Source organism: Vigna angularis, chromosome 4, assembly GCF_016808095.1.
Source record: "Vigna angularis cultivar LongXiaoDou No.4 chromosome 4, ASM1680809v1, whole genome shotgun sequence".
In the NCBI taxonomy this organism is placed as follows: Eukaryota; Viridiplantae; Streptophyta; class Magnoliopsida; order Fabales; family Fabaceae; genus Vigna; species Vigna angularis.
In genome coordinates this window covers 30,592,671-30,618,114 of record NC_068973.1, presented here as the reverse complement: position 1 = coordinate 30,618,114, position 25,444 = coordinate 30,592,671, and the positions used below count along the sequence as shown (strand labels likewise).

Genomic DNA, 25,444 nt, shown 5'->3' with positions numbered 1-25,444 from the left:
ATATCCGTATATTAATGATTCGTTGTTTTGTTTTATCCCGCAATTTCTTAACTATTTGATAGAAGGAAGATACTAAACCAACAGGCAAAACAACGAATTGATGAAATTATTTTGAGTGAAACTTTAAAAATTACAACAAAACTTAAAAGGAAAAAAAAAGCAGAACATGTAGTTGTTAGGGTCTTAGACAGATTATTAAGAAGGAAAGTGGACAGTGACCTGCATTTATGTTCCATTTATAGTGTTCATCCATGGCGGGAACAAGAGAAGCTCATTTCAAATACGAAATTAGATTAAAAAAATTTCCCAAAAGCTGAAAAAAGTGATCGTGGTCTTTCTTGTCATACACACCCTTGACCTTGAATTTCACAACTGGACACGAACGGTCACGTGCCCTCCAATATTTTATTTGAAGAGAGAAGAAAAGGGTAATCATAAAAACAAAAATTAGAAACTCCCATTGCATGCTTCTTGTTTTGTTTCTCAGTAGCAGTTATCATTTTGTATGTTTCTATGTGGGCACTATTCGCCATTCTACAGATTTTTTTTGTCCACAGATTCTGAACTGTCAACTTTCGAACCGATTTTTTGTTTGCAATTCCATAATTTTTTTTGGGTTCCTGCTACCGTTTAAGCTGGTCATTCACACAGTGAAAGACTCAAAGGTACTTGATCTCTTTTTCCTCAATATTTTTCATTTATGTTTTGAAGTTGGGGTACGAAAGAAGTCATTTTTTCTCTCCAATTGTTTGATTTATGGGAATGTTGGAGGCAGTTTGTGTTTTGTGGCAGAAAAACTATGTGATTGCCCATCGTATCATTTACTGTTTCATTACCTTCAATCTGTAGATTTGAGGCCAAATGCTACGAAGTATATGTGAATACGAATCTCTAACGCTCCAGGAACTGCGTCTTTAAATTAAGTAAAGGTTCATTCTTTAGTCATATTCCTCGTGAATTTATTGTCGGTGTGTTATGAATTCTACACAAAGATGGTCAGAAGAAAGAAATGAATCTTGTTTTCTGTATAAATAATTGAGATTGTTGAAGAATAAATGTTCTTTTGAGTTTGACTTTCCACTTTCTCATGTATAACTGAAGAGTCTGTTCTCTAACAAGGTGAAACGGTAGCGAAGTTTGTTTATAAATCCCTTCATTATAATCTTAACCATGGAGAAGGTTTTCGGTGCTTTGTTTTGGGTGAGCTTCTAACATCTGGGTTTTGTCCGCAGATGAAATGCTTGCAGTTTTCAAGTTAATCTCAGGCTATTAGTTAGAGGGGACGATGGGGGAAAATAGAGGGTCATTGGAGAGGAAATCTTCTGGTGAAACTGAAAATTCAGAGTCTGCATCATTCGTTTCTGAGAAGCAACTGAGTGAAGCGGTAAGCTGTTTAATACTGTCATTATAGCTAACTGAAACAAAAGAAAAAACCTCCAGAAGCCTGTCACACTTGCTGTTTTCGAAATCATTACTAAGCTGGGTTGACATTGACACCATACATGTTCAGTCTTTATTTCTTCTTAAAAATCTGGGGTCTTATTGATATAATACTTAACATTCACGAGTCAGAAGTTTTAAATTATAATTTGATTACTGTTCTGCACTAAACTCAGAATTCCTCACTTAATGGATGAATTTTACCATTCAATTACTGCTATTAAGATGGCCTTCACTTGTTTTACTCCCCCGGTTCTCTCTCTTTTTTCTGTAATTAAATGTCATTACTTAAGATAAATATACACAAATGTCATAATGCTTGTAACACGAGTAAACTTCCTGGAAGATTGAAAGAGTTGTCGAAATAACCCGTTCATCCAATTGAGCCAGGTTTCACAGATTGCTGATATTGGTCCCTTAAATTATTTGGAGAGGTAATCATTGTCTTGATACTGCTGATACTTACAGAGTCTGTCTCCAAAACGAAATTGTTTGAACAAATGAACTAAGACAAGGCTAATTATGACTCATGCATGTCTTTTCGGATGTATCAGTTCTCTGGTACTTGCAATTATAATTGACCACTTTCTTTTCTTGTGAGTAGACCTAGACTTGAATGTATGTAAGTTCAGTTCATTGAAGGATGTATATGTTACCAACTTCACTGTCATACATTAATGTAAATGAAGCATAATTATCATATTTTTTTTTAGCTGTTCATCGACTGGAGGTTGATATTTTATCCCGTTACTTTCTTCTACTTTATGCTAAGTATATTTTTCTTGTTTATGCAGCTTGAGGCATTGAATGGATCTCCTATTGAGCATAACCAGTCACCCGAAGTCGCCTCAAAAATTGTGGTCATACCTGAAGATATTAATATGTCATTTTTCTATTCACAATCACCTGAAGTCACCTCACATGCAACAGACAGCATAAATGATGATTTAACAGATGAAGATGTAAATGGAGCAATGATAAGTATATCAGAGGATAGAGATGAACCTGATGGATTGAGGAATATGTCAGAAAAGCTGTCTGCAGCGCTCGTGAATGTAAGTGCCAAAGAAGATTTGGTTAAGCAACATGCCAAAGTCGCTGAAGAAGCTATTTCAGGTACATTTATTTTTAATGATCAGTATTTACCTCTCTATTCTTACTTGGATATGCTTGCTGTAGCGGAACTTGTGTCTAAACAATTAATCCGTTAAACAAGCAAACTATCTAGAAATTTTGCCATCAAGGAGAGGGTTTAAGAGAAACTGCATGAGTTGTTTTTTTTTTTCGACAAAAAGATATGTATATATAAATGGGGACATTATTTTCACATAATCAAACCCGGACAGTAAACCCATCGGATGAAAGGCATACTCTTTGTGGGCTTTAGCCTGTTGATCCAAGACCCACACGAGAATTTAACCATCTGCATCACTGTCACAGACAAACACTCCTTACTGAAAAATACATATATTTCGTTCTCACCACAAACACCACGCAATAGCAAATCAAAGGATTTCCCACTTATTTTTCTGGAAAACTCCCACACCCAATTTGTGTAGAGAAGTGTACCTGTATGTTACAAGGCAATGCGATTCTAAGGTTCTTGGACATGCTCAGTTGATTTTTCATCCACGAGGCATAGAGGGGATACCAAATCAGTTTGCTCAAACAAAATACTTCTTTTTCTTAGGTTTTCTCTAGTAGGTAAAACACTTTCCAGGTAAAGCAATGCACTTTGGTGGAATTTTGCAACCCCATATCATTGAGAAAGTAGGATCGTGCTGCGTAACACCTATCTGCAGTTTCTGTATATATATTTATACTGATTTTATAGAGAATACTCCCTTCAGTTATTCTCCCCGTACCCAACTTTCCCCTACATTTTGTGCAGTAAATTTTGTTGTACCCGACTTAGCATACTTTACAGGAGAGACTTAGTTCTCACCATATCATCATACCACTTATTTTGGCTGTCTTTCACTTGTCCTCCTCACATTTACTTTCCCCCACTCCCATAATGTTCCTCCAGTCCTTTCTAGTCCATAACTTTTTACTTAGTTTAAAGCATTCATCTCCGTTTTCCCACTAGTGCCATAGTATTTTGATATAAATGGCTTAGATATGATCAGCATGAATGCTAATGTTAAATGATTGCTGAATATATATTTCTTTTCTTCTGTTTCACATTGTCTCTTAACTGGATAATTCCCATGAACTTATAGGCTGGGAAAAGGCTGAAAATGAAGTGACAAGTTTAAAGAAACAAGTCGAGGCACTGACCCTCAGAAATTCAACATTGGAAGATCGAGTCACACATCTAGACAGTGCACTTAGGGAGTGTGTTAGGCAGCTTAGACAAACAAGGGAAGAGCAGGAGCAAAGCATTCATGATGCTGTACTAAAGAAAACACGTGAGCTGGAATCTTCCAAAGCTACACTAGAGAAGCAGCTCATGGAGGTGCAGAGCAAATCAGATCTTTCGAATGCTAGTTCTCCATCATCAATTGATTTTGATAAGTACCAGAAGGTCGAATATTTGGAGAAAGAGAACGCGGTTCTCAAACATGAGCTCCAAGCTCTATCTGAAAAACTGGAACTCAGGACAATAGAGTGGAATTTAAGTACTCAAACAGCCGAGATGGTTAGCAAGCAACATTTAGAAAGCATCAATAAAGTTGCCAAGCTCGAAGCTGAGTGCCGGAGACTGACAAACATGGCCTCTAGAGCTTCCACTACATCATCCTCTTCTGTTGAATCTCTCAAAGATGGTCAATCAAACAGTGGAGAGAGGACTAGAGCAGTGGAGATTGATACAACAAAGAAGAGTGGCTCAGAACCAGACATAGATGAATTAAGTTGTTCTGATTCATGGGCATCTGCGCTAATTGCTAAGCTTGATCAGTTCAAGAATGAAAAGTACAAACAAATTTCATCCGGTTCTGTTAACATTGATCTCATGGATGATTTTCTTGAAATGGAACGACTCGCAGCACTCCCAGATACTAAGAGTGAGAGCTTTATCAAAGAGTCACTTGTTGCCAATGATTGCATTCACGAAGAAAGCTCCATCAGAGATGAGTTTGACGCTACCAATCGGCAAATTGATGAACTAAAAGAGAAGCTAGAGAAGGCCAAAGCTGAGAAAGAGGAAGTGAAGACATGTTTAATGAAAAGTGAGTGTGTCATTGAGACATCACAGCTTAAAATGAGGAAGGCAGAAACAAAATTGGAGGAGTTGCAAAGAGAGCTAGAGAACGCCTACAAATCAAAGCAAGTGTTAGAAAATGAACTAACGAGCATGCAGTCCGAGGCTAAATCAATAACTGCAAAAGTTCACTTACTAGAAGCAGAAGTTGATAAGGAAAAGGCCATATCAGTAGAAATTGAAAAAAGGTATAAGGAATTAGAGCAAGAACTAGAAAGAAAGAAGCAGGAAGAGAAATTTGGGTCAATAACCTCGTACAGTGAAATGAAGCTAAAGCAGGTTGGTAATCATGAACATTAACATCTATATTAAATTTTCCTAACATAAAAACTCTTTTAATGTTTTTTACATGTTCTACGCCAGGAGGACCTAGCATTAGCTGCAGGAAAGCTTGCTGAGTGCCAGAAAACAATAGCGTCTTTGGGGAATCAATTAAGTTCACTAGCAACACTAGAAGATTTCCTGATTGACACTACCAGCATTCCAGAACTTTCTGCTACTCCATCATTCATTGCTAGAGACGGTGCAGTCATGGTGAAGTCGCATTCAAATGGCACATACTCAACTGAAAGAGATTCCGGTTCTTCAAGTAAAAATGAAGAAAGCTCACCACCACCATCATCAACCAACTTGCCAAAGCATGATTCTGAGAAGAGTATAAATGGTTTTGTAAATTTTTTCTCTCAAACCGAGAGTGGACTCCAACTAGAAATTTAGTGGGGACTAAAAACTATAATGATGGAACTCCTTCATTTAGTGCTATCTATATATATAATAATGACTATCAATTTTTTCGAATGCTTGTGTTGAACCATGGATCAAATTTTTTATAGTTTTGCTACGTATAAATATTTCAGTGTCCCGTTGATAAATGTATCAACCGTAACAAAAAAACTAAAAACAATCATGGCAAAAAACTAATAACATTCATATGAAAAACATAACAAATTGGGGTGAGAGAGGCTCGAACTCTCGACCTCAGGATAACTCAGAAGCTATGAGACCTACGCGCTAGCCAACTGCGGCACCACCCCTTTGAGAGAAGCTCCTATTTTTAATTTATATATAGGACATAGAAAGACGATTTTTCTCAGTCAAGCCATGTCAGCTTACCTTTCAAGCACTCTTGCTGCCGATATATAAATTTTAATCAAGATGGAGGTTGATTGTAATAAAATTATAAAATCATGTTTTATTTTAATTATTAGTATTGCGGAGTTATATAATATTATTATTTTTGTTGTTAATGCTAGTTAGATTGAATTATTTAATCCCACTTCCCTCTGTAATTGTTTTCACCTTGAAAATGTTTTCTTTTTGTATGTCGTAGTTGTATTCATGTAAGGAACGAAACATTAATTGTCATTCTATGCTAAAAACAAAAGCACGCAACCGAATATTAAGGTGTTGCCTCTGCGGTAAAACAAAGTATTTAAATTAAAAGAAATTGAAGTAAACATAGGTACATGATACAGACAGAAAGAATGATAGAAAAATAAAAGGCTAGGAGAAAGTACTCAAATTTGTTATGAAGTTACAATTTAAACGTGTTTATTTATTTTTCTATTTAAATTCGTACCGAATTTAGTCAATGAATCATTAAGTTTAAATTCAAATGTAATTCTTTTCAAACTTTATTCAATAATGATAATATTTTATTAAACTTCAATTACTTGACAAAATTAACTAAGTTTTTAGATTGTTCCCCCAAAAGTTATGTTTTTATGAATTTATATATAACTATATCATGTATTTAGTTTCAACTTATTTGGCACTAGTACTGAATTATTACATCTTATTATTGTGATTTGCTAGTTTTTTTTTTCTTTTTAAGGATGCGGAAACATTGAATTATTACTGTATTAAGGTTATGATGTTATGCATACACATTATTAATACAATTTTTAATATTTATTTTTATATTAGATATTTTTACTGGTTAAATCTGAGTAGAGTTTATGATATGATGATTGCTTTCAAAAAAGCTAAACACTACTTTTAAAAAGTAATGGTATGGTATTTATGCGTTTTAATACATTTAAGTTTTAAAAGTCTTAATGTGACATGTTATATTTTTAAGAGAATTTATTTTGGTCATTTTAAACAAAAATGTTAGTAAGCTAATCGAACCAGTCAAACGGTTGAAAATTTGAATGATCTTAAAGATAGGTAGCAGAAACAAATCATTTTAAAAACATAAACCATCGTATTAAACTTTTACAAAATTATATTTACGGATACGTCAATTATCATGTTAAGACTTTTAAAATTAAATGTACCAAAACACCAAAACAAACTGGACAAAAATGACATTAGGCCTTATACAAATTTTCAGAAAAAAAATAAATACTATGCTAAACTCGTGTGTCTAAATCTAAGGAGGGGATGATAAATGGCAACTTACCAGGATACATTGTTGATGCTTCCAAATAACTTTTAGAGGAAATTACAAATAATCTATTTGTGTTGTATTTAAAAACTAAGAGGCTGAACATATTCATACTCAATCCTCTCCATGCATGCTGCACCAATTCCTTCCGTCTTTTCACTTCAGCTGAAGATTAAAGATTGTTGTACATACACCAGAAAGAGCACTGTATTGTACTTTTTTTCTCATTCACGGTGGTCATGAAGATTTCGCTGCTGGGACTTCCTTTCTCTCTTAAAGGCTTTGAGAAGATCCATACCAAGACCAATGTTGAGCAAATTCATCCCAGCCATGCCCAACAGAGCCAGTGGTAGCTCTACACCCTTTTGAAATTTGTGAGCATCCTTCATGAGCTTGGCTGTGATGAGAATGTGAGGTACAGATCTTGCCACACAGAAGGTGACCCAATTCAGAAACCATTCTAACTTAACATGAATGCTCTTTGCATCCCGAATACCGGCCATTCGTCTCACTTTTCTCACATGCAGAAAGATGGAATGCAGCTGAGCCATACATCACAAATAAGTATTCCTTAGTTTGTACAGTCACCGGTGAGTAGTATGTATTCAGGGTTTAACAACACACACTCATACAAATGAGAAATTATAACATGATTTGAGGTGAGATAGTCTCGGTTCAAACAAATCTTTACATAATCATGTGTTACTAATTCTTACTTACTAAAACGCTCAACTATGTCTCATAAAAATTAATGGGGATCATGTGATTCACAACAATCTAACAATTTTTCTCATGGACACAGTGATTTACCACTATCTAGCAATATCTTTCTACGAATATCACATACACACACAACTTAGGAAAGGGGGAAAACCTTAGTCCCAAAATTCTAGTCTTTTGAAGCAAAAAAAAAACGTTAGATATAAACAAGTACACACAAAAAGGAAGAGTTTCAAAGGAAATGTGGCTTACCTCACAGATAAGAGTGAGAATAAGGTAGTTGATGGTAACATTTCGATACAAAGCAAGAGTGAAGCAGATAAGGAGAACCAGATGATGCACAAGGATAGAGGGGATCCAACCATTATACAAGCGATAATGAAGCATATCCCACTGATCATACGCAAAGTAACCACATGAGAAGCTCAATGCTTCAAAAGCCCAAGGCCAAGTATGTTCAACCAACTGTGAGTGGTCAAACATTCCACTTGGCCCAGTACCTAACAACTCTCTGAACAAGATGAAGATCACTGCAAAAGAAAAGGCAATGACAGCCAGAACCCGATGAGAAGAGAAAGGGGAAAAGGTATTAAAAATCACAATATCTATACGGAATTCTCATCGATCCAACAGAAAGAATTTTAGCAAAGAACCACCCACAGAAATGCAGGAAAGTAGCTTAAGGTCTTGTTTGGTAAGAAAAATCGAAATAAGATAACTTCATAAACCTAACTTAGGCTACGCATAACCTAAAATCCGCTTTCAGAAGAAACAAAAGTAATTTTTCTCCTATAAATGCTTCTACGGACAAACTCATTCAAACAAAGGAATTTTGGAGATTCACGGTCAATTAGAAAACTAGACTCGTAGAACACTTGATTGATGGATATTATCGAAACACTCTCCCTCAACCGAGTTTCAATTCAAGCAAAGGTTTGCTAAACCTGCTAGGACTAAGCCGTAATTCATATAATTATTACTTCTCTTTTACAAAAGATAAGTTCAATATCCCTAGAACTCTGCTCTCTGGTTATGGAAATTGGGTGGCCCGAAAAGCATCGAAACAAAGTGATAATAAAAAAAGAGGCGAAGTTATAAGAGAATTAGAGAATTGGTGAAAATGAATAGAGAAATTACCTGAAGCGGAAGTGAAGAGAGAGTGGAGAAGAGAGACGGAAGTGTTAACGAAGAGAGGATCTTTATCTGCGGAGAAGAAGAATCGGATGATGCTATTAGATGTCTGATAGAAGATTGAACCCGCTATGACTGATAGAAGCTCCCACCGCTGATTCAACAAAATCTCAAAACAAACGGAGCCTAACCAGAGAAGTAGAGTCGCAAAGAATAACTTCTCCACCGCATTCCGCTTTCCTCCATCCATTGCCATTGCTGCTTTTGCTTCTTCTTCTTATCGTTATTCCATCCAACCAAACAAGGCGCTACTTTTATTTGGTCCTCTTCCCTGATCTTCAGTCCTCTCAATCAACTGCAATAATAAATTTGTCTTAATTGGTTGAATCCAAGGAATGGTATCGTACCTACTCAAATTTAATTTTACCATAATTCTCTTACATATTCTCACACCTAACTTTTAAATAATATCTCAATATGAATAATTATATATATTATTTAACATATTATATCATTTCTTAAATATTTATTGCATATGCATGTACTTTATTATAAAAGAGTTAAAAACTATTTCATAAAAACAAATTAAGATATTTTAATATTTCTTTTAAGTATATATACTTCGAGATAGAAGAGTAAAATATTGCAACAACTAGTATGGTGAGAAAACACTTAAAAATATGTTTTTAAAAAGTGGACACAAAAATAATAAATAATAATTGTCTTTTAATTTCAAGAAATGTTTAAAGATAAAGTTTCAATTCACACATAACAAATGGTAGCAATTTTTTTTAAATGAATGGTAGTTGTCGATAATTTTATTAATATATACGTGGGTCTAAATGATGATTAACTTTATTTGTTTTATTTGCTACTTTTAAGTGAAGTTTAAATTTTAATTTCTTTTTTTAGAATGATCCGTGAAATCTTTGCTCGTTTAACATTTAACCTAATCGTCTGGACTTTATAATGTGATTCAGTTTACAAAGAAAAGGGTAATTTGATAAACTAAAGAGAAATTATAAAACTAAATTCAAAGAGCAATATCTATATTAATATTTATTAACTATGGATCTACACCTTTCAACAGTCTGAAAATATATCCAACCCTCAAATAACAGTATGGCCTCTCGGTCTTGATTTTAGTACTTTCAAATGTATATAATGAAGTTGCAAATACTTATTACGTGAGGTTTTGAATTTCATTTAAAATGTTTATTTTATTACAATATAAATGTGGGAAAGTTATACCATGACTTGAATGAAAGAAAAGTCATATAAACTAAAGATAACTTTAGGTAATGGTAATTGTTCTCCCTTAACGTATCTCTGATGGCTTTTATGGACTTTTTCATTTTTTCTACAAGTGAAATGGGTTTCTTTTTACTCTCTTTTTGTACCTGTCATCTCCATGGATGAACGAGGTATGTCTACAAATATTCAAATTAATAGAGTGTGTCAAATAGTTGTCAATATAAATGTCATTTATTTATCTCGATGAATGAACTGTTTATAAGATATTTATGGATTCTCACTTATATATGGTCTGGATGGATCATGACTCATTTATCTCACGAGTCAATTGTCTGATTTAGAAAGTGTTGAGTTAAAGAATAATATGTCTTTAGAGTGTATAAGGCCGGGTAGAAACAAGTCTACTTGTGACGGGGTAAAAATAATTGTTTTAGTTTTGTTGGAAGTTCCATATCGATTAGAGATAAAGCCAAACTATAATATATAAGTGGGATGCAAACCTCATCTTCCAAGCCGATTTTATGGGGTTGAGTTAGATTTAAAAACACTTTTTAATATAGTATCAAAGTCATGATTGAAGCCTATCCTAGCGAGATCTATGTGGACATTTTGTTCCACCCGTTGTTGAGCCACTATCGGACCACCCATTAATTTTATTCTCACGCTCGAGATGTCTATACCTCAGCATGAAGGAGGTGTATGCAATTATGTTTTATAGACTATGAATTATATACGAGTTGAATTTGTTACAATTTGAGTGAAGTGTGTATCTTAATGAGTGAATATTTGTCTATTGATGAATATAATGGTGTATGCTTGTGAAATGATGCTTGATTGAATATGTGATGCTATTGTTTTGGAGTTCTAGGTAGTATAAATTTGTTATAGAGTTAAAAGTAGTGAAAATGGAGTGTTGTTGGGATAGTTTTGGTCTAAATTAAGGTTTTGGTAGGTGAATTTTCTACAAGAGTAATTTTTGAACTATAATTGATGTTGGGAAGCTGTTTTAGATAATTATTTAGGACTTTAATAAACCATAAATGTGATGTTGGGTTGGTAATTAGCTAATAGGTTTAGTTTAGGTTATTTTCGATCCATTTTAAGGGTTTTAATAGATGAAAATCTAAAGTAGTAAGCTTGTAATAAAATTGAAGGTTTGAGGTCTGTTTTTGAGTCAATTGTGACTTGCTTAGACCCTTAGTTTACTAAAATTTGGTTCATAATGTGTCAAATTGGTTATAGGTATTTTTAAGTGCTTGAGTTGATCTAGGGTATCTTCTTTTTTTACCAAATGAGCAGAGAGGTACTGAATTTCATCAATAAACATGTTTTTGCATCAATTATAGTGTAAAGGAAGTAAATTTTGTCATTTGGATAGCTTCAAGGTGCATTTAAATCAGAACAACAACTTATTGTCATCTAGTATGGCGTTGAACGTTCCATTTTGGCGTTGAGCGATGTTTTTATGGGTTTTGGGCGTTGGACAAGTATAGGGTCGTTAGGCATGTTAATGGTGAAGGATGATTGTATGTTTCATAGTTGGGCGAGAGTTCTCACTGCGCTTGAGAACTCTCTGTTTGCGTTCTCGTTGGGCGTCTAGCGTTGAGCACCATGATTCTATCACTAGGCGCCTTGTATGCATGTTAGGATTTTGCTTTCTTCTCTTTTATTTTTTATGGATGAAAGATGTACTAATACTTTAAAGCTTGTTTAGTAATATATATTGAATTATATGATGGTTTATGCATGAGGTTATGTATATGGTTAAGTATGGTTTGAAAAGAGTTCTAAGGGGAAAGCCTTCATGGTTGTTTCAAGCAATGTATGTATTATTGTAGGAGCTCAGTCTTGGGGTTATCCTGATACTCTAATGGTCATCTATTCTCAAGCAGAGAGGGGTGAGACATATAATAAGAGTAAAAAGAGATCATAGTCTAAGGGCTTTACCTTGACCTAAGGCGTTTAACGGACTAACCTTGTGTATGATAGGCTGAAACTTATTGGCAATTGTTTTGCAGAGGAGTAGAGACCACCATAAGTGCACAAATCGCCATAGTTCGACAATAATACATGTATCTGGATGTTTGAGTTTAGATGTTATAATATGTTTATGTGTTGTGCTTAGTTTGAAAGTGAAAATATTATATGTTATTTTTTGAATTCCATGTTTTATTCTATTGATATTAACTTATCTTTTTTGTGTTGTTTGTTTACTTGTGTTTATTATATAATTTTGAAATGATCACTTGATGGGTCTGAGTAGAGGGAGATAATCTATCAGTGAAGCAAACACTAGGCGATAGAGTGCAAATGACAATTTACCTAGTATAGTTAGTGTTCTTTTTGGGTTATAATGTAAGAAATTTTATGCAAATAAATAGATAGTTTTTAGAAGGTTTAATGTCTTCGTAGGTCCCTATTTTCGTCCAGAATCTCAAATAAGTCCCTTTCTTTTTCGGTGTCTCAATTGAGTCCTTATTTTATGAAAATTGCAACAATTAGACCCTTACCGTTAAATTGGGTCTAACAGCGTTAGTGTTAGGTTGATGTGGCATACTGACGTTGGTTTTTAAATGACGTGGACTTCTTTAGTGTATTTTGACGTGTCTATTTTATTGTATTTAAAAAAAAAACAAATTCAGAAATTGAACTGGGAATTCAACTTGTTTGAATTAGGGTTTGAGAAAATTTCGTTCTCCTTCTTTGTAGGTTCATACAAATTGAAAATCAATTTCAGAAATTGGAGATTGATGGCACTACCCAGCACTACCGCTGCATTTTGATGGCAACCTGTTGCCAATTTCTTCCAAATTCATCCAATTTCTTCCACTCCTATCTTCTCAAAATCTGTGGATCTCTCTCCTTATCTGAACGAGTACATGTTTGTGGGGTTCTCAGCTTCCACTGGTAACCATACACAAATCCACAACATACTCTCTTGGAACTTCACTTCTGTAAGCCAAGCTTTTCTACGCTTCCCTTCATCTGAAACCTGCCAGGGTAAGATCTTACTTGAGAATAGTACAGCAGCACCAACTACTGAGAAGTCTTCTAAGAATGAGCCATCAAGAAGCTTTTTGATTTTTATGGCATCTGTGGCATTGGCTCTGGCTCTTTTCCTTGGCTTTTACTTCATCAGCAGGCATAGGAGAAATGCTTCCAAGACAAAGACTTCAATGGAGACAGAGATTCACTTGCCAAGGCCTCCAAACAAACCACGCCGCTTCACATTTTCTCAACTTTCATCTTCAACTCGGTCATTCAGTGAGATAGAGTTGCTTGGCAATGATTCTAGAGGAGAATACTACAGAGGAAAGCTTTCTAATGGAAGCCAGGTGGCTGTGAAAAGGTTCTCAAATCATGGTGGTCTATGACTTTGTTCCCAATGGCAGCCTAGACAAATGGTTATTTGGGGCTGGCGTTCTTCCATGGACTAGGAGATTCAAAGTTATTAAGGATGTAGCTGATGGCTTGAGCTTCCTCCACACTAAGCACCTAGCCCACAAGAACTTGAAATGCAGCAGTGTGTTTCTAGATGTCAACTTCAGAGCTGTTTTGGGTGATTTTGGCTTTGTGCTGTTGGGGGCAGAATCAAAATAGTTTGAATTGTTAAGAGGGCTTTGGTACTTGCCATGGAGATTCGTTCAGCAGAACCTCTAATGTTAAAATTATTAAAAGAAGCAGCAGAAGAAGGACTTGTTAGTTCCAGCCAAATGGTGAAGGGTTTTTCTCGTTTAGCAGAATCCCTAGATGATCTTGCTCTTGATATTCCATCAGCTAAGGCACTGTTTCAGTCATTTGTCCCCAAGGCAATATCTGAAGGGTGGCTTGATGCTTCACTTACCAAACCTGCAACTGAAGATGGTGAAATACAAGTTGAAGACGAGGAGGTGAGGAAGTACAAAAAGGAATGTGTAACTATGATTCATGAGTATTTTCTTTCTGATGACATCCCTGAACTGATTCGAAGTCTTGAAGATCTTGGAGCCGCTTCAAATGACAGCACTGGATATACTGGACGCTTACAATAAAATAGATACGTCAAAATACATTAAAGAAGTCCACGTCATTTAAAAATCAACGTCAGTATGCCACATCAACCTAACACTAACGCTGTTAGACCCAATTTAACGGTAAGGGTCTAATTGTTGCAATTTTCACAAAATAAGGACTCAATTGAGACGCCGAAAAAGAAAGGGACTTATTTGAGATTCTAGACGAAAATAGGGACCTACGAAGACATTAAACCTTTTTTAGAATAAAGTTATATATAAACTTGACTTATAATTATGTTTTGGATAACTCAACACACATTTTTATATATTATTGAACGTATATATTTTTTTTAGCAGTGTTTAAACTATTTAAATAAGAAGTTTTATATATAATATAAACTTGATTATAAAAAATATATATGTTTACATTCTTTAAATTGTACACAAGCAAATGTATCGATTATATTTAATTAAAATAAATTCATGATATATATATATAATTTTAAATAGATGCTAAAATGATAGAATCATACTTAGAAGATTAGAAATTATGAGACAATGTTGTGCATAACGAAGAATCCTATAAATTAGTCCTCAATATTAATAAATTACATTAGGGTATGGATATAATTTATATATTTATTAAATTTAGCACCACGTTAGGGCTTAGTTCCAAACACTACAGATTTTAGCAAATACCCGTGTATGTGACGAAATCAGAAAATTGGTTGATCAGCAGCGAAAGATGTCGATCTTCGAGTACAATGGGAGTGCCCTAGTGGCCATGGTGGGGAAGAACTGCTTCGCCATTGCCAGCGATCGGAGACTCGGGGTTCAGCTCCAGACTATCGCCACCGATTTCCAGAGGATTTCCAAGATCCACGACAAGCTTTTCATCGGTCTCTCGGGCCTCGCCACCGACGCTCAGACGCTCTACCAGCGCCTCGTTTTCCGCCACAAATTGTATCAGCTGCGTGAAGAGAGGGATATGAAGCCCGAAACCTTTGCTAGCCTAGTCTCTGCTATTCTCTACGAGAAAAGGTGTGTCTCTTAATTCTATCAATTATTCTTAGGATTAGGGTACTTTTGCACTTTTATCAATAACGGTGCCTCTTTGCTTTATCTGAGAATGAAAAAAATAAAAAATCGCATGACAAATAAAGACGCTGTTACCAAACACGGTGAGTTCTGAATCCTTCCATTCCATTATTGTAACGGTGTAGTAGCTCCAGACTGTGTTCTAGGCCTCGTGGTCAACCGCAGGATGCCGTGCTCGGTCGTCTATTTAACTGAAATCTTTTGTTTGCTTTTAAATGTTAAATTTGCATAGTCGATTTGTAGGTAAATTCTGTTTTGGTGGCGTTATCCAGATGTTTTGTTTATATATTGAACGCCGTCGCTGTGTATTTTATTTTGGAATTGACTTTGTTGGATGTTCAAGTTCTTATTCTAAAACTTGATGGTGTAACTCTATCTTTCATAAAAGGAACGAATATATAAGGTTGGGGTTAAGGGAGAGAAGATGGGAAATAGATTTAGTATTGTTAAGGTAATTCTCGGGGGAGGAAGGGAGACTTGGTATTATTGAAAGAATTATGTTCTCATCAGCAGAACATAATAGTGATGCTGCTGCTATGAATATGAGATACAGAAACAAAAATTATGGCTAAACATATTCCTACCTCAGCATGTCTCCTGTCAACAAACTGAAAGTTGCATCGCTAAAGGTGTAATATCTTGTACGAATATGCTACTTCAAGTGTTTGACTGATGGTGTATATTCAAATTGGCTCGGAATATTTTCTAACTGAACATGCAGAGTAATATAAGACTCTTGTATTTGTGAACATAAAATTGTTGTAACTCAATAAAACATTTGTGGAACTGCTCTAGTTTTGTCCATGGCCATGCAATCTAAATGTGCTTCATTTTCCTTCTTTTGGTGTGGGAATGTGTTAATAAATATTATTAGAAGTCTCACATCGACTAGAATTATGGTCAATTTAAAGTATATATGTAGATGCAGTCATCATTTTACAAGTTGGTTTTGTGGGGTTGATTTAGGCTTAAAGTCCACTTCTTTACATACTATATGAGCTATGAGTTAGAGCTTATTCTAGTGAGATTTGTGTTTGTTTGGCATATCATTCCACCTGCTATCGGCCGCTATTAGGCCACCACTAATGTCTAGTCTTACGCTAGAGATATATACCTCGACAGAGGGGATTGTATTAGAAGTTCCACATTTTAGTGATAAAGTCAATTTAGAGTATATAAGTGAGTGAAAATCTCAACTTATAAGCCGGTTAAGCCGGTTTTGTGGGATTAAGCTTAAAGTTTACTTTTTAATATAATATCAAAGCCATGGTTTAGAGTCTATCATAGTGAAATTTGTTGTTTATTGGACATATTATTCTACCAGATATCAGGCCGTTATTGGACCATTCATTAATGTCTAGTCTCATGCATGAGATGTATATACCTCGGTGTGAGGATTATATTGGAAGTTCCACATTGACTAGAGTTAAGGCCAATTTAGAGTATATATATGGGTGCAAACTTCATCTCACAAGTCGGTTTGGTAAGGTTGAGTTAGGTTTAAAGTCTATTTCTTGACAAACATGATGTTTAGATAGGATGAAGATCCAGTTTTCTATACTTTAAATAACTATCAACTGACTGACTATGGAAAAAAAAGGAAGAGACGTATTTTGTGAAGCAAATGAATTTTCCATTATTTCAATGAAGTGGATGTGTTTGTGGAATATTTGTGCACAATTTAAATCATATGCATAATTCTATTTTATGTTTGTGGAAGTTGTCAGCTCACTTGATTACTGTAAAAGCAAAATATGTTCTTTTGCATTTCAGGTTTGGTCCATACTTTTGCCAACCTGTAATTGCTGGACTAGGAGATGAAGATAAACCTTTCATTTGCACCATGGATGCGATTGGAGCAAAGTAAGTTGAAGTCTTGTATAATCTATGCCCTTATTTACGGTTGAGTGTTGAGCAAGGTTAGTGTTTTAGTGTTTTTTCAAACTACCAATTTGTTGGAAAAAAATGTTTCTAAATTTTATTGATATTTAAGGTACCCCTTCCCTGTGCCCTGAAGTGTTGTTGAATGAACTCTATGCGCATAACTTTGACAGTGAAGCAATAAATAACTGATTTTATTTTCTCAATTGGATGCACACCGCACTAAGTATTCTTTAATCTATTTTTCTTTTGTAGATTTCTTCTATTTTGAAAATCTAAGCAACTTTTTCCCTTTAGTTATTAGAACAATCTTTTTATTTTTCATTGAAGCCATATGTTTGTGATGTTAATGGGTAATAACATTTTTTTATGCTTTTTTGCTTTGACAGGGAACTTGCAAAAGATTTTGTTGTAGCCGGTACTGCATCTGAGTCTCTTTATGGGGCTTGCGAGTCAATGTTTAAGCCTGACATGGTTTGTCTCTATATTTAATTTGTTGCTTTTGACATCACTTTTTTTTTTTAATAAAATTTGAAATTCTTGCAGTCATGTCTGTACTTGTGTTTTAATACTAAATTATGAAATAAGTATATGCAAATGGACATGTTCACGTATTGCTGAATCTTAATCGGAATAGCTGCTTGCATATATTCAGAAGATCATTTATGTACAATAGATGGGATCACATGATGTATCTCCTGGGAGCCAACGATAGCCTAGAAATAGGAAGAATTTAATTATCCTATTTTTATCCATATCTAGAAAAATTGAAATAAGTTAGCTTTCTTTCTTTTTTATTTATCTTTTGGAAGAAGTTAGTTATCCGTTTTTATCTTCATCTATGAATGTATATGTTACGTTTCCGGGTAAGAAACGTAATGAATCACGATCACAGTAGGTAGAAAAGATAAAGAAAGAATGAATTTCTCTTATTAATTGGAAAAGAATTCTGTAAACAAAGGATAGTTGGAAGCATAACCTCCCTTACAAAACAAGGATCATTGGGAGCATAATCTCCCCTCCCTCACAGGATGTAGTCGCCTATCAACAAACTCAATAATCAAAAACCTAACCCTAACAATAGCATCTAGCTTTATTTATATTAAATATTTCCCTAGAATATAGCTCTATTTACTATAATTATCTTATACTAAACATTTCCCTAGAATATAGCTCTATTTACTATAATTATCTTATACTGAACATTTCCCTAGAATATAGCTCTATTTACTATAATTATCTTATACTGAATATTTCCCTAGAATATAGTTCTATTTACTATAATTATCTTATATTGAATATTTCTCTGGGATATAGCTCTATTTACTATAATTATTACCAAATATTTCCCGTCCATGCTAATTGCTACAACAGTTAGGATAGTAACTCTTCAATCGATCGGCTCCCATTCTTCACCTCTTTCCACCGTTCGGCTCGAGCCCTCACCGCCTTCAGCTGTTAGGCTCGATTCCTTACTTCCTTCCATCGTTCGGCTTGACCTCTCCCGCCTTCCACCGTTCAGCTTGACCTCTCCCCGCCTTCCACCATTCGGTGCCCTTCTTCTCTCATATACTTTCTTCTTCTCTCGTATACCTTCCAACCCCTAACAACATCTATTACCTTATACCCTATCAGTATATGTGTATGAATATAGATACATTTGCATGTATATTACTGCTGCCTTTAGGAAAACAGGAGAGTAACCTCTATGTGTTGGGAGTTGGCAGAACTTAAGGAGATTGGGTATTCTGGTGTTTTTTTAGAATAATCAGGAAGGAGTATTTTAGTAATCCATCTTTTAAAGATGAACTCCTTTGGGAGGGCAGTGTCGTTGTATACAAAGAACTCCATTAGGAGTCTGTTCTTGGTACTTTTATCCTTTTATCTCATAAAATAATAAACATTTTATATTCTTACTTTACATTAATTGGTAGATATTTAATCTGATACCAATAGGTAGGTACTTGGAAACCCACCTTCAAAAGCTAGATATTAAGGGAAGAAAGCCGAACAGTTAAATACTTCACTGAGTATCTCACTTTTTGAAGTGGGATTTAGCCATTCCATAATACATAAGTATCATTGCTGTTCTTCTACCACAGAGCTTGTTACGTGTGCCTATCATATGCTGGCTCGAATTAGAAATAGATGTGATGTATTGGAATTGCTTAAGTGATAAGACTTGTATTTGGAACACTGCTTTATAATAAAATATTTTGTCGATAGTAACACTAGGAAACTCCAGTTTTCATTTCCAGCGAAGACATCTCACACTACACAAATCAGCAAGTCATTTATTTTCATGTTTTAATGTTGGTATTACAAATGGGGTACGTACAAATAAGAAAGTGTTATTTCATGTGCATGTCTACTTGATGTTGAAGGTTCTTTTAATACAGATTATAACAACTGCAAAATGCAAATCAGGTGTAATATGCCTAAATGTTGGGCAAAATTGTTGTATGAAATAAGATGTTCTGCAAACTAAAGTTGCTACGAATAGATGCTCAAGTTTTCAGTTGATTTCCCATGTTCTCACGGGTTATCAAACTTATCATGGTTATGATATATTCTTGAAACTTCAAAGATGTTTAACTTTTTTTTCATGATCTTTGACGAGAAGAAGATTATTCATGTTCCCTCGGTTTCTTAATTGTGACTCAGGAACCAGAGGAATTGTTCGAGACTATCTCCCAAGCGCTACAATCATCTGTCGATCGAGATTGTTTAAGTGGCTGGGGTGGACATGTTTATGTTGTGTAAGTTTGTGATTTCTCCATTTCTCATCATAGTTGACCACAAGTTTTTGGCATACTGCTGTTACCATTTTGGAAGGCACTAAGCATCCATACTTTATACTAGTTGATGATACTTTTGCCATATTCTAGACAAAACAGTAATAGCATAATGAAATCAAATCCTGATCTACTTCCAAAGATGGTGTTTTGGTACATGTTACTCTTTAAATTTCTGTGGGTCACGATTAATTTTCCTTGTTATGATAGAACAGACACAGTTAAATATTTTAGGTTTAGGTGAAACGAGAGTCACTGCGGTACCACGTGGATGACATAGCAATGCCGACAATATACACATGATAAGTGATTGATAAAGCAGCCCCGGAGGGGAGGGGGTAGGATGAAATCGGATTCCTGTAATGATTTGAAAGAAAATCTTGTAGCCTTTTCTCCATTATCATTTATTTTTCTTTGAGTCATTTTTTTTTAAATTTTCTTCTCCTAAACTAGGACATTTGCATTTAGATGTTTATTCTAAATTTAATTTTCGTTAAGACGTTCGTATATTGTAATTTTTATGGCTCACTAGTCTTTTGGTTTATTTACTGCAGCACCCCAACCGAAGTAAAGGAGACGATATTGAAAGGAAGAATGGATTAACTTTTAAGAGTGCTTGTTTAGAGACGTACTACTTTCCGAGGTTCCCGAGCGTGAAAGGGGAACTTTATTGGATAGACGTTCAATCCCATTTCAAATGGAAAAACAAACATGCTTATAAGTCAACCAAGTCACCCATTTCTTATTATTTTGTAACTTAGCTTGAATTTAAATGATGATCGTTTACCATCAATTGTGCAAGATACCTTGTGATTGTGGCATTTAACCACATGCACCTTGAAAAGTACTTCGCACAGTTTTTAGTCCAGCACTTAGATTCTCAGTGAAAAGTCACACTATTCTAGTCAGTCTTGTGCGAATTAAGTTATAATTTTTGGCAAAATTACCTTCTCTTTCAAAGGAAAGAAAACAACTGAGATTTTTTTTTCTCTCAATCAAACATATCTAGAGCTAGAAGGACCGGCTGCAAACTAGGTATTATAATAGACCAGACTTTGTGCCTATTTTCATTGTTCTTGGTCTAGGGCTAACTGTATATGCTAAATAAGTGAAGCATTAGTTAAACACCAGGTTTGATGAATAGTGTGAAAAGCAATAGAAGCTTATCAAAGAAAATTATGTTATTTGTATTACATTATTTACAATTATGGTTTTACGTTAACTTAAATCTATTCGCCAAAAAAATAAAGCTTATTACTACATTTTTTAGTAGGATTAGTTGTCTTTTAAAGTGGTAAGGATTGGACCTATTTTTATTCTTAATGAAATAGGAAGATATGATACGATTAGAAATGAATTATGAGATGAACTCTTATCTTTGTTGGACAAAAATATCGAAAATGTAAAATAAAAGGCAAAACTTAAATCATAATGTTGCCCATTACCATAGAAAATTAAGATTTCTCACCGTTCTGCACGAGCCTTACCTTATGTGATCTTGTGCATGAGCATACTGACTTGTATGTAATGCAAGGCATGTTAACTCCTTACTATAGGTTATTGCATGATTATAAGAATTCATACACGTGGGCAACTGAGATTGCCAGAAGGCACGTTATGATATTATTCGAAGATAAAAAAAACGACTTAAGTAACTTCACACTGATCACACCACAAACGAGTTAAACAACTACACTGCAATCAGCTTGTTGAGGTTCTTAAATATATAAATGTCATGTAGAAAAATAAATGGCATCTAAATATGATGAAAATATATTTTGGCATTTTGTTTACATTTTTACTTTAAAAATTACCGTGTTGCTTTTTTATTGATTTTTTTTTTTACAAAAATAAACAGAAAAAAACAAGTAATATTTTCACTATATAATAATAGCAGATATATAAAATTAGTATGCTTAAATCTGAAATTAGATTTCTAAAGTAATTAATAGTAAAAAAAAACTAAATACTAAAAACAGTCAGCAGTAACGTGAGAAATTGAAACATTTAAATCTAAAAAAAAACTACGGTTCAGAAAGAAACCTCAAGGCCTTTCATGAAACAATAGCTCTCACAAAATGACAACGTTATAATAAATCTTAACTATCTATTAAAAAATGTTAACAACCTCCACAACGTAAACAAAATGTATTAAACATCACAAAAATTCGTACATTTTAGTTTTATTTAACGTAATACATTTTAATTATGATTTTATAAAATTTAATTGATATTGTTAACAAATATATCAACACTTTTCTTTTAAATCGAGGTCCTAAACAGCCGTGAGTTTGATTAGTATAACAGTTCTAACAAAAATGGGTTGTCTGTGAATAAGATTAAGCCCAATTGAATCCGATGCAAAAGAAATAAAATGCCGCAAGCTCTCATTCGGTGCAAGAAATGGAGCAATTACTGGTCAGTAGAAGCTTAATTCTGATATGCAACATAAATACATCTTCATAAATAGTATTCAAAGATTGTACCAGTTATTTATTGGAGATGACAGCAAAAAACTAATAAGCCAACAAGAAATTTTGGCCTAAAAAACAAATGTAGTTTCTAAATGTCAACAAAACTGAATTAGAAGCAATATCAGTTCCAAATCACAAAATTGCATTATGAGTCAATCAAGCTCCAACCACTTCAGTGGCTCCCTCAACCACTGTTTCGTCAACAGGCCTATCCATTTTTGTACCAATATCTTCTGAGTAATCTCCATGAATCTAAAAGGATTGCAAGCAAAAAGTGTTAGTAAAATAATGGAGGGAAAAATGAATCCTCAGCGTATACAAAAACTTCGGTTCAAACCAGCAACAATACACTCAATAATGCAATGATGGATCCCACAATGATTGACTATTTTCTTTCAGGTACAAGAATCATTATCTCATTGAAACATTCATTGACATATAAGAACAGAGGAGTATGAAATTTTTTAATGAAAAGGGCGTACCTCCATCAGTTTCCCTAGATCAAACTTCGGAGCTTTCAGGATTTTGACTTTACGAATGAACACATTCTGTAGAGGATAGACACTGGAAGTTGCCTTCTCAATCTCTTTTCCAATCATCTCAGGGATGAACTTGCGGACCAGTTCTTTCAAATCGCAGGATGTTGCTTGGTTGATCATTATCTCCCTCATCTTCCTTCGAATCTGAAAAATAAAGTTGTGTTTTATGCAATTAAATATACAAAATCACCCTCCAATTGAAAAAATAGAGAAAACATGTAATGATATAAGATAACAAGAGGCAAAACCCATTCTCCAATTCTCAAGACCAGAAAGAGAATCTCGTAACTGCAACATTATAACAAACAGGTAATGATATAACTTAAGCTCACATCCTTCAAATTTCTGATATTCTCTTAGGTCCTTTCGATATTGAGAGAGAGATTCAATTAAAAAGCATGTTCAAACAAGTTAACCCAATGAAGGCTGGACTATATTCCGATCTCATTATATTTGAAAAACAGATTGAAAAGAAACCAACATTGCACATCAGAAGCAAGAAAGTGGATGTGATTATACCTGTCTAACTTGGCTCGATTGTGCATAACAGGTCCTCTTCACCTGGTTACTTCGCCTCTTAGTAAACCCAATGCAGAACAACCTCAAAGTATAATTATCAGTGGTCTTCACATCGACATGAGCCTCAGTTAAAGTTTGCCATTTTCGCACCAATGACCTCAACTTGTCGTTTGTGAAATCCATTCCCTACATTTACAGAGATACAATCTTACCTATGATTAACATCATGCAAGTCAATTACAGTGACCAAAAGAAGGTTCAGCAACTATCATATTCATACCCAGAAGTTCGTCAGAACATTTTTCCCTTGAACATCCTCAGCCCTCAAACGAATCTTCTTGAACGCATGGTCCTCGTCACCTTGAAGATCAGCCAGCGAGACCTCAAACACTCGATGTTTGAGTCCATCCGAAGCAATCTGTAGTTTAAAATATCCATCATGTCACCATCTATATAAGCCTAAATCAAGCTCAGTAATTTAAATTGCACGAAACCTTAATCATTCGTAGTAAAATTTATTATAAACGTTTGTAACCGGAGTTTTAAGTGTCGAGCGATGCCGTTTTGGTTCTTAAATATATATTACTATTATCAACATTATTTCATCTAAATCCCTAAATTAATCAATGTCGTTTTGGTTCTTAAACATATACTACTATTATCATTTAAATCACACGTTGCATGTGGCTGCTGGATTAACTAATAAAATATTCCACTTTTAGGGTTTTATTTTTTACTTTTAGTATACGATAGTGAGAAGAGATGAAGATAAGCGAATAATGATTGAAACGTATATGCAAAAAGAAAAGTGTTATACCTTGGTGCCCTGAGTGCGAGTGACGAGAGTCTTACCAACATTCTTGACCTGAAACACAGAAGGAGCCTTGATGTCGTACCAATCCTTCTTGGTAAAAGGATCAGCGCTGAAGAAAAAGGCAAAACGAGAGTTACAGAAAAGAGAAACAAGAAAAAGGTGAAAGTTAAGAGGTGAAGGTAATGGAAACTAACGCCTTCTTCTTGCCACCCTTTTTCCCTTTCGATATCCTCTTGTTCTTTCCCACTGCCATTACGTCTTTGCTTCCTCTCACCAAATCAAATAGGTTTTCAGAATATGAACATGGAAAAACTATGTATATATATCATCTTTTTTTTGGTGCACCAGATATTTATCAGTTCAAAATAGGAATTTAAGGAAAAGTGTTGAACGCTTAATACGGAGTTATATAATTTTCTTCAATCTAATTATTATTAAAACCAACAAATCATTTATATATTCTTTTTTGTGGTTAAATAATTCTTTTACATTTTCAATAAATTATTTTTCTCTTAAAAGAATAAATATGCTTCTTTTTATTCGAAGAGTTAAATTTGTTGCCGTCTTTTGTATTTCAAAAAATAATTCCCATATGATTGATTATATACACAATAGTTAACTAAAGATTTTCGTTATATAATGCACTCCTTATTTAAAATTTAGGAATAGCAAAAGAAATAACAAACACAACGTAAGTCCTTTATCATTAAATACAGGGTAAACAACAGGCTTGCGGTTAAGGTTATATAGGACAACTATTTAATACTTAGGTTGGAGTAAAATGTTTATTAAAAAAAAGGTAAACTTTTATATTTATAAAGAAAAATAATAGTTAAAAATAGTAAAGGATCATATTAGAGTAAAAAAAATTAAGTGTCAAAATATCAATTTCAATTTTAAAAAGTTGTCTTGTCTTTATCATGGCATGTAGAGTGTCCTCGACGTATTACTATTTGTATATTAGTGTAAGTTCATAAACATATGTGAAAGCATGTTAAATATTAGTGTTCAACTGCGTGTTAAAGAATGAGATTTGATATCTAGAATGCATCAACATCGTTCTTAGACCTTAGTTAGAGGTATTAGTCTCAATTATGAATCTTTTTAATGTGAACTTTGTTTGATGTTTTGTACATTTAGATTCTATTAAAGGAGGTGCTCTTTTTTCAAAAGGAAAAAAGAATAGGGCG

At 34.2% G+C, this 25,444-nt stretch overlaps 5 protein-coding genes across 7 annotated transcripts; 3 read left to right on the top strand and 2 right to left on the bottom strand.

Moving 5' to 3' along the window:
- The first annotated feature begins 328 nt into the window (after nt 1-328).
- On the top strand, nt 329-5,431 carry LOC108330723 (filament-like plant protein). 3 transcript variants are annotated; one of them, XM_017565238.2, is made up of 6 exons: nt 329-665; nt 850-923; nt 1,233-1,384; nt 2,235-2,556; nt 3,663-4,924; nt 5,009-5,431. In XM_017565238.2, the coding sequence occupies exons 3-6, from the start codon at nt 1,286-1,288 to the stop codon at nt 5,360-5,362; spliced, it is 2,037 nt and encodes a 678-aa protein (XP_017420727.1). In that variant the 5' UTR covers nt 329-665; nt 850-923; nt 1,233-1,285; the 3' UTR covers nt 5,363-5,431. The 3 variants fall into 3 exon arrangements, with proteins under 3 accessions (XP_017420727.1, XP_017420726.1, XP_017420728.1); XM_017565237.2 differs by having other exon boundaries at nt 850-929; XM_017565239.2 differs by lacking the exon at nt 850-923.
- A 1,511-nt stretch (nt 5,432-6,942) lies between these two features.
- On the bottom strand, nt 6,943-9,303 carry LOC108330650 (uncharacterized). The gene is made up of 3 exons (XM_017565154.2): nt 8,892-9,303; nt 8,007-8,284; nt 6,943-7,576 (listed from the first exon to the last, which is right to left on the bottom strand). Exons 1-3 carry the CDS (start codon nt 9,139-9,141, stop codon nt 7,259-7,261), a joined length of 846 nt encoding a protein of 281 aa, XP_017420643.1. The 5' UTR covers nt 9,142-9,303; the 3' UTR covers nt 6,943-7,258.
- A 3,715-nt stretch (nt 9,304-13,018) lies between these two features.
- On the top strand, nt 13,019-13,739 carry LOC108330449 (L-type lectin-domain containing receptor kinase S.1-like). The gene is made up of 2 exons (XM_017564931.1): nt 13,019-13,488; nt 13,532-13,739. The coding sequence occupies exons 1-2, from the start codon at nt 13,019-13,021 to the stop codon at nt 13,737-13,739; spliced, it is 678 nt and encodes a 225-aa protein (XP_017420420.1).
- A 1,013-nt stretch (nt 13,740-14,752) lies between these two features.
- On the top strand, nt 14,753-20,776 carry LOC108332089 (proteasome subunit beta type-3-A). Its single transcript, XM_017567201.2, has 5 exons — nt 14,753-15,175; nt 17,006-17,095; nt 17,503-17,587; nt 19,778-19,872; nt 20,463-20,776. The coding sequence occupies exons 1-5, from the start codon at nt 14,880-14,882 to the stop codon at nt 20,509-20,511; spliced, it is 615 nt and encodes a 204-aa protein (XP_017422690.1). The 5' UTR covers nt 14,753-14,879; the 3' UTR covers nt 20,512-20,776.
- A 1,574-nt stretch (nt 20,777-22,350) lies between these two features.
- LOC108331262 (40S ribosomal protein S3a) lies at nt 22,351-24,523 on the bottom strand. The gene is made up of 6 exons (XM_017565910.2): nt 24,449-24,523; nt 24,258-24,363; nt 23,721-23,858; nt 23,441-23,626; nt 22,865-23,065; nt 22,351-22,634 (listed from the first exon to the last, which is right to left on the bottom strand). Exons 1-6 carry the CDS (start codon nt 24,505-24,507, stop codon nt 22,539-22,541), a joined length of 786 nt encoding a protein of 261 aa, XP_017421399.1. The 5' UTR covers nt 24,508-24,523; the 3' UTR covers nt 22,351-22,538.
- Between the last annotated feature and the right edge of the window lie 921 nt (nt 24,524-25,444).

Coding starts and splice junctions, on each gene's coding strand:
- LOC108332089 (XM_017567201.2), top strand. CDS start 14,880: ATGTCGATCTTCGAGTACAATGGGAGTGCCCTAGTGGCCATGGTGGGG. Junction 17,588..19,777: donor CAATGTTTAAGCCTGACATG/GTTTGTCTCTAT, acceptor ATTGTGACTCAG/GAACCAGAGGAATTGTTCGA. Junction 19,873..20,462: donor GGTGGACATGTTTATGTTGT/GTAAGTTTGTGA, acceptor TATTTACTGCAG/CACCCCAACCGAAGTAAAGG.
- LOC108330723 (XM_017565239.2), top strand. CDS start 1,286: ATGGGGGAAAATAGAGGGTCATTGGAGAGGAAATCTTCTGGTGAAACT. Junction 2,557..3,662: donor CGCTGAAGAAGCTATTTCAG/GTACATTTATTT, acceptor ATGAACTTATAG/GCTGGGAAAAGGCTGAAAAT. Junction 4,925..5,008: donor GTGAAATGAAGCTAAAGCAG/GTTGGTAATCAT, acceptor GTTCTACGCCAG/GAGGACCTAGCATTAGCTGC.
- LOC108330449 (XM_017564931.1), top strand. CDS start 13,019: ATGTTTGTGGGGTTCTCAGCTTCCACTGGTAACCATACACAAATCCAC. Junction 13,489..13,531: donor AGCCAGGTGGCTGTGAAAAG/GTTCTCAAATCA, acceptor TCCCAATGGCAG/CCTAGACAAATGGTTATTTG.
- LOC108330650 (XM_017565154.2), bottom strand. CDS start 9,141: ATGGCAATGGATGGAGGAAAGCGGAATGCGGTGGAGAAGTTATTCTTT. Junction 8,285..8,891: donor TCTCTTCACTTCCGCTTCAG/GTAATTTCTCTA, acceptor TTTCTTTTGCAG/TGATCTTCATCTTGTTCAGA. Junction 7,577..8,006: donor TTCTCACTCTTATCTGTGAG/GTAAGCCACATT, acceptor TGTATGGCTCAG/CTGCATTCCATCTTTCTGCA.
- LOC108331262 (XM_017565910.2), bottom strand. CDS start 24,507: ATGGCAGTGGGAAAGAACAAGAGGATATCGAAAGGGAAAAAGGGTGGC. Junction 23,627..23,720: donor ATGTTCTGACGAACTTCTGG/GTATGAATATGA, acceptor CTGTAAATGTAG/GGAATGGATTTCACAAACGA. Junction 22,635..22,864: donor ATCTAGGGAAACTGATGGAG/GTACGCCCTTTT, acceptor CAATCCTTTTAG/ATTCATGGAGATTACTCAGA.